General features: G+C 51.7%; 1 protein-coding gene across 1 annotated transcript; it reads left to right on the plus strand.

The window, feature by feature from the left end:
* Positions 1–255: 255 nt before the first annotated feature.
* On the plus strand, positions 256–4,202 carry LOC147318310 (uncharacterized). Its single transcript, XM_086310136.1, has one exon. It carries the CDS (start codon positions 256–258, stop codon positions 4,012–4,014), a length of 3,759 nt encoding a protein of 1,252 aa, XP_086166262.1. The 3' UTR covers positions 4,015–4,202.
* The last annotated feature ends 3,732 nt before the right edge of the window (positions 4,203–7,934 follow it).

Raw genomic sequence — 7,934 nt, forward strand, 5'->3', positions numbered from 1 at the left:
GCAAGGCCCCGCCCGCACATATAGCCGCTGCCATCACCGTCATCCCTCAGTTCTTACGCTCTTCACCTCGCTGAGAACACCTCTGCTGAGTTGGGCTAGCTAGCTACTGCTAGTTAGCTCCGTTGTCTGCCAACTTGAACCTAGCTTAACTGCCCCTGTTGGTGTTAGCCTCCACCGCCCAGCTGGTGCGTAGGCTGCCCGCGGAGCGCTATTTTCAAGTTTTTCTTTTGCAGCGTTTCGCTTTGCGTTTTGGGAATGGACTCCAAACCGAAGCGAGCAAAGCAGAAATCTTCTGTTCGCCCCTGTCCTCAGGGATGTGGTTTCTCTTTGCACGACAGCGACCAGCACGATGCCTGCCCTGTCTGCCTGGGGATCGTCCACGCTAGGAGAGCGTTGACGGAGCCCGAAGCTTGTGCGTTTTGTCGCCAGCTCCGACGCTCGACCCTGGAAAGACGGGTGACGTTTGTGGAAAGAGTGCTGGGACGCTCGGCTGTCGCACGGCATGACCCTCTTCTTTCCGAGTCTGGAGCCCCGGCTTCGTCCGAGTCCGAAGACGAAAATTTTCAGGTCGATGTCCCCGCGATTAGCTGGGCTGACCACATGGAATACGTTGACGGGTTAGCCGATGACGGACCGGAACCATGCAGGAGCGCTGACGGGCTTCAGCCTGGGTTGAAGCCCGCCAGCGCTCCCCAGGAAGACGATGACGTGCTGGACATCGGCCTGGACATCCATGGTTTGTCGGAGGATGAGCAGGAGAGCTCATTGTCGACCCAATATGCCGCCGCTGCTGCGCCGGTCGGCCACGATGACACCTCTCTTTTCTCCCTGTTTCGCCGTGCCGCTGAGAAGCTGCAGGTGGACTGGCCCTCTCCTCCACCAGCTCGGAAGCCGTCGCGGTTTGCGGGTTTTTTCCTTCCACCGGAGCCCGCAACGGCCAAAAACTGCCTCCCCATGTTCCCAGACTTTCTCTGCGAGCTAACAGCGTCATGGGACAAACCTCTGTCTACCCGCGTCACTGTGCCCGGCTATGGACAGTACATGGAATTGGACGGCGCCGAGGGAGCTGGTTTAGCTAACCCACCCCCTATGGAGCCGTCTCTGGCTGCTTATCTGGCCCCGTCCCATAACCATGGTGTCGGTGGCCCCGCAACTCTGCCGTCCAAGCACTGCAGATTCTCGGCCTCGCAGCTGGAGAAGATTTATCGGGCTCAGGCCGGCACCGCTCGAGCCATGAGCTCCGTCACCATGCTCCAGACGTACCAAGCAATGTGCCTGGCGGAGCTTGGATCGCTGGTTCCGGAGGACAGCCCGCTGTCACCTCTTCTTAACGAGGTTAGAGTCACCACGGATTACATCCTCCGTGCGTCTCGCTGTGCAGCGCTCTCCCTGGGCAGAGGGATGGCTTCGACAGTGGTGGCGCAGAGGCACCTGTGGCTGACCCTCTCCGACGTCCCTGATAGAGACAGAGCTGTGTATCTGGACGCACCAGTGTCTGCGGCTGGGTTATTCGGACATTCACTTGAAGCCATTCAGGCTAGATTCGATCTGAGGAAGAAGCAGACGGAAGCTCTGCGCGACATCATCCCCAGACGCCAGCCCCAGCCCAAGCCCACTGCTAGCTCTCACAGGCCCGCCGCTCCTCTGACAGCTGGCAAGAGACCGGCGCCCACTGCTGGAGTGGGAGGGCCGCCGGCGAGAGCACGTACTCCGGCCCGAGCTCCACGCCAGTCGGCCTGGGGCAAAGGCCGGGAGACGCAGGGAGACGCTGCTCTTACCCCTCTGTTGCCGCACAAGAGGTGCCGCTTAAGTTCTGTTCAGGTTGTCAGCCCCAGAAGGCGCTGCACTTCCCTATCGCGGTCTCCCAAGCACATAACCCCTGCACACGGTTCAGAGGTGTTGAATGTTCAAGCGACCACATCGAGTGTTCCCGCTGTTTTTCATTGTTATGCCCCGGAAAAGGTGCACCCAACAAAATGTATAAATGTACATGTTCCCATGTTGCAATCAATAAAGAGTGTTGTTTACTCTCAAACAATCTCAAATGCTCAACCTGCAGGCGAAATGAGCCAGGTCAGGCAGGGGATGCAGTCCCCTGCAGACACACTGGGGGGCGACGGCGCCCCGCCGTCAGTGCTGCAGGCCAGCCGGCTGGCTGCTCACTTCCCTCAGTGGCGCGCTTGCGCCCCCTCTCCGTGGGTGCTGCAAACCGTTGCCATGGGTTACCGGTTGCAGTTCCGGGTCAAGCCGCCTCGTTTCCAAAGAGTCGTGAACACGATTGTCAACCCCGAGGCAGCCTTGGTACTCAGAGAGGAAATACAGGCGCTATTACAGAAGAGAGCAATACGGGTGGTCCCCGCTTCGGAGACGGACAAAGGTTGGTACAGCCGTTATTTTGTCATTCCGAAGAAAGGGGGAGGGCTTCGTCCCATCCTCGACCTGCGAGTCTTGAACACGTACCTGCGAACGTACAGGTTCAAGATGCTAACACTCAGACAGCTCCTGAGTGCAGTCGGCCCGGGAGATTGGTTTGCGACAATCAATCTAACAGATGCTTATTTTCATGTCGCTATACACCCGAAACACAGGCAGTTTCTGAGGTTTGCGTTCGAGGGCGTAGCCTACGAATACCTAGTGCTGCCGTTCGGGCTGTCGCTCGCTCCCCGCACCTTTACGAAATGTGCCGAGGCAGCGCTAGCGCCCCTCAGGAAGAGGGGCATCCGCATCTTGGCCTACCTGGACGACTGGGCTCTCGTGGCTTGCTCCAGAGAACAGGCGGAGACGCAGCTGTCGCGGGTTCTGTCACACATTCAGACACTGGGGTTCTCTGTGAACTTTCAGAAGAGCTCGCTAATCCCAGGTCAACAGATCGCTTTTCTCGGTCTGGAAATATGCTCTCTTTCCAGCCGCGCACGGTTGTCAGAGCACAGAGTGGCCGCGTTTCATCGCTGCCTCGCTCAATTTCAGCTGGGACGCAGACTGCGTTTCCAGACGATATTGCGCTTGTTGGGCATGATGGCATCTATGATCGCCGTAGTGCCGCTTGGGCTGTTGAAAATGAGAGCGTTTCAACGCTGGACTCTCTCTCACCGTTTGTGTGCTTCGCGTCACCTCCGGAGGAGGCTGCCGGTAACTGCGTCTTGCATGCTAGCTCTCCGTCCTTGGAGGGAGCCCGGGCTGCTGCACCAGGGCTCTCGGATTGGGAGGGTGTTGTTTCGCAAGGTGGTGTCCACAGATGCTTCCCTAAGTGGGTGGGGAGCGCTGTGCGAGGGTGCGTCAGTGAGAGGGATCTGGTCCGCGGCTCAGCGCCAGCTGCACGTCAACCACTTAGAGCTGTTGGCAGTGTTCTTAGCTCTAAAGCGTTTCCGTCCAGTCCTGCAGGGCCAGCATGTCTTAGTCAGGACGGACAATTCAACAGTGGTGTCTTATATAAACAGGCAGGGAGGAACACGCTCTCTTCCCCTGTTGCAGCTGTCTCGCTCTCTGCTGTTATGGTGCAGTGTTCATTTTCTGACTCTAAGAGCCACCCATGTCCCGGGCCACCTGAACCTGGGGCCGGACCTTCTCTCCAGGGGGGGTCCTCTGGTGAGAGAATGGAGGTTACACCCTTCAATAGTGGCTCAGATTTGGGATCTATTTGGCGAGGCGCAAATAGATCTTTTTGCTTCCAGGGTGAATGCTCACTGCCCCCTGTACTTCTCCATAATCGACCACGATGCACCCTTGGGCTTGGACGCGCTAGCGCACCAATGGCCAGACGTGCTCCTGTATGCATTTCCCCCAGTGGAAATGATATCTCCAATTCTGGAGAGGGTGCGTCGGCATTCCCTCTCTCTGATCCTGGTGGCCCCTTGGTGGCCCGCGAAGTCGTGGTATGCAGAAATAATCAGCCTGCTTGCAGCAAGTCCTTGGCAGCTTCCTCTCCGCAGGGATCTCCTCTCTCAGGCGGGGGGGGAAGTGTTTCATCCGCGCCCGGATCTGTGGCACCTTCATGCTTACCTGCTGAGAGGTTAAACTTGGTTGCTAAGGGTCTGCCACCTAGTGTGGTAGCGACGATTCAGAGCGCCAGGGCCTCGTCTACTAGAGGCTTGTACGCTTACAAATGGCGAGCCTTCGAGCGATGGTGCCAGGACCGCCACACTCTCCCATTTCAGTGCTCTATTGTGGATGTTTTGACATTCCTGCAGGAGCTGTTGGATAAAGGCCTTTCGTTTCAACGATCAAGGTTTATTTAGTGGCTATATCTGCTTGTCATATCGGTTTTGACGGGGTGACACCAGGTGCGCATCCCCTCGCCGTGCGTTTTCTGAAAGGGGTTCGCCGGCTGAGGCCCGTGCTTAAGTCCAGTGTCCCGGCTTGGGACTTGTCTTTGGTGCTGGAGGCCCTTTGTGGCCCTCCGTTTGAACCCGTTGAGTCGGTAGATATGAAACTTCTTTCGTATAAGACCGCATTACTTCTCGCTTTGGCCTCGGCGAAGCGAGTGGGGGACCTTCATGCGCTGTCTGTGCATCCTGCCTGCACACAGTTTTCTCCTGATGGCCGCAAGGTCGTATTGCGTCCGAATGCCGCCTATCTTCCCAAGGTCATGCCTGCATCTTATAGTTCAATGGAGTTTGAGTTGCTGAGCTTTTGCTCCCCTCCTTTTGAATCTGAGGAGCAGAGGAGGGTGCATTCTCTTTGTCCGGTGCGTGCGCTACGCACCTACATTGAGCGCACTCGGGATGTGCGTTTGTGTGACCAGTTGTTTGTCTGCTTCGCTAATCCGAATAGAGGTAGAGCTCTGTCCAGACAGAGGCTGTCCCACTGGATTGTAGAAGCTATCTCGCTGGCATACAGCACCGGAGGTTTTGCGTTGCCCCACGGGGTGGGAGCTCATTCCACCAGGGGGATGGCGACCTCATGGGCTCTTTTTAGAGGGGTGCCTGTGGCTGATATTTGTGCAGCGGCTAATTGGGCGTCGCCGCACACTTTTGTGCGGTTTTATCGGTTGGACGTTACAGCCCCTTCGGTGGCTCATGCTGTCCTTTCTGCTGGGTCTACCACTCACTAAGGATGTGGTGGTCCCGTTCCGGTTCGGTGGCTGCTCTGCGGGGCGTGTATATAGGTCCCATACTTATGTGTTGTACCGAGTGAATCGACTGAAAGGGAACGATTAGTTATGTCTATAACTTCTGTTCCCTGAAGGAGAGGAACGAGGTACAACACAGGGTGGCCCCACTGAGCAGTTGGCTCGGTGAAGAGCGGCTATCGAACTGAGGGATGACGGTGATGGCAGCGGCTATATGTGCGGGCGGGGCCTTGCGCGTGTCATCACACGTCATCTGCCGTAAAGGCGTGAATAAAGGTTTCTTCAGCCAGGACACGCGAGGGCGTGATATCCCATACTTATGTGTTGTACCTCGTTCCTCTCCTTCAGGGAACAGAAGTTATAGACATAACTAATCGTTTTATTGGGAATTAACTTAAAAAACAAACAAACAAACATCTGTCTCCTATTTTTTGTCACACAGGAAAGAAGCATCAATATCTGATGAGAAGACTTATTTATTCTTTTTTTGGGGGGGGGGGGGGGGGTCAACAGGAGATGAATATCTCTAACAAGTTGATTTGTTCACATTTTCACATCTTAATTTTTAAGTGAAATGTGCATTTTGAGTTTATACACGATGTATATAAGGCGACCGTTTCCTTAAACAAAGGTGTTTAAGTTCACCTTGGATGATTTGTCTTCATTTTCACATGGTCTTACTGAGGTGATGTGAATTGAAACATGCATGCTTCTTTTTTGGGGGGGGCGGGGAGGGGGGATGTGCTGGAAAAGTTTAAAAAGGCACCTTGAAAGTGCTTAAAAAGTGCTTGAATTTGACCCTGAAAAAGGCGTATGAACCCTGAATTGAGCAATTCTGCTTTTGGACTTTACAAATATGTATGTTGAGCTGTACTGACTGTGTTTCCAAATGTACCAAGAGGATACTAGGAATATTTAGATGATCTGTGTTAACTGTGTTGTTAGGATACGCTATAAGCAGCAAGCTAAGCTAAGCGCTCTGTTGGTGGCTAGCATGGAGCATTATCGTGCCAGACTGTGTCTGAAACATTGTGTGCGTTTTGCATTTGATCTGGACGAAGAACATGTTTATTTTGTGTGAAGGGACAAATGCCTATTAGTATTTTTATATGAATATTTTGTTTATGTTCTGTACATTTCAGTTTAATGATCTAAGTTTGTTTATTGATTCATAAGCTGCTTTTGTAAATTCTTACATCCAATTTAATCTGTAACTTAAAGGAAAGGAAAGAAAACAGTCTTGAGATATATCCTCTTACAACTAACAGAGACTGTACATCGTTGTTAAGATGTTTAATGCTTTTGTATGTATGTTTATATTTCTGAAGCAATGAAGCTGCTGAAAGAGAAGCATCGTGTCTGAGCGTTGCCATTGACTTATCCCCTTTTCAGCCCCTTTTCAGGGTGTAACACACACACTAACTAACTCACCACACAGTTCCCAAGAATCCCAACAATCAGACGACCCGTTATGAGCAAGCACTTAGTGACAAAGGGAAAGAAAATCTCCCCTTTAACAGGAATCTCTCTGTGCTGGTTTCCATCTTTGCTTTGTGCGATCAGCTTTGTGTTCATACCTAAACACTAAGAGATCATCCTGCATAATGTGTCCTCATCAGTATAGGCATTTGTGATGGTGTGCTGACTGTAGCCTATAGGTTTACGTTGTTAAATGGTAATTATGAGATGATGTGTTTCAGGTCATTTTACGGAGAAACACAGAAGTAACAAGCACTATAACAAAATACTTTCTCTTGGTACTGATTAAGTAATGTACTGCATTACTTTTAAGGAAAGTGTTCTTAAAAGTGTAATATATTACTTTTTTTGAGGAACCCCAACACTGATCACAAAAAAGAGAGGAAGTGCCTCCAACACACTCAAATATTTGCCCACACACAACATGCAAATAACCTAAATGAAAATAATGTCATTGATATCAACAGGTACACATTTAGACAAAATAATGTGACCCTTTTAGTTAACATTTGTCTTTATGTTTCAACAAGGCTGATTGTTCACCGCTTCATTCTGTTGGTCATTGGAAGCAGTGAGCAGTTTGCATGAACTGAAGGCTGGTTCTACATGATAGGTCCAACCTGTTTCTTCGCCTCCTCGAAGGAACAGCTTCCAGGACTCCAGCGCGCCTGTTTAGTCAGAATATGGAGAGCTTATTTACATTCCTCCATCCTGCAGGCAAGGCAGCAGAGAGGATTCTAGCTGTCTCTGTCCCTGTCCTCATTAGTGCAGAGCTAGTCTGTTTCTTCACTCTCTCACACACACACATCCACAGACACACACAGACACACACACCAATCTCCAGCTCTAAACAGGCTGACAGTTTGAAGATAGGCCAACTGTGCCGAGCAGAGCGCAGGGCTGTGAGATGAGAAAGCCCCTGAGTAAAGGAGAATGCAGGCGAACGATTGTAATTGGGCCCTGAGTATCAGCTGCCAAATATCTCCCGTTAGTTCTCTGAGCTTTTTTGGGGGGGCTGTTACTATGCTAATGCCATGCCATCTATGCATGTAAATGAGACAGGGCACACTTGGCAAAGTTCCTGCCCTCAGCCAATCTCTGTCACAGAAAAAGCAGTGCTCACTTTTCTCCCACTGATCGCTGACACTAAACACACATACATACTTGCCTTTAGCAGGTGTTTTCACTGCATCCATAATACATTGCAGAACTGTCACACGACAGCTTCACAGCCAGAAACTGTGGTATTGTTCTCACTGCGATGTGCTGCAACACAGAGTGAGAAACATACACGTATGGATTTAGATTTGTGATGTAGTCACACGAACAGCTTGCAGTAACTTATTATTATACCTTCAGTGTTTTGTGCTGTAAACTCGCACATTTC

This window comes from Aulonocara sp. 'chitande type north' Nkhata Bay, linkage group LG11 (assembly GCF_057382095.1).
Source record: "Aulonocara sp. 'chitande type north' Nkhata Bay isolate Kocher_YH1m ecotype deep benthic linkage group LG11, A_spYH_male_GT1.1, whole genome shotgun sequence".
Classification (NCBI taxonomy): domain Eukaryota; kingdom Metazoa; phylum Chordata; class Actinopteri; order Cichliformes; family Cichlidae; genus Aulonocara; species Aulonocara sp. 'chitande type north' Nkhata Bay.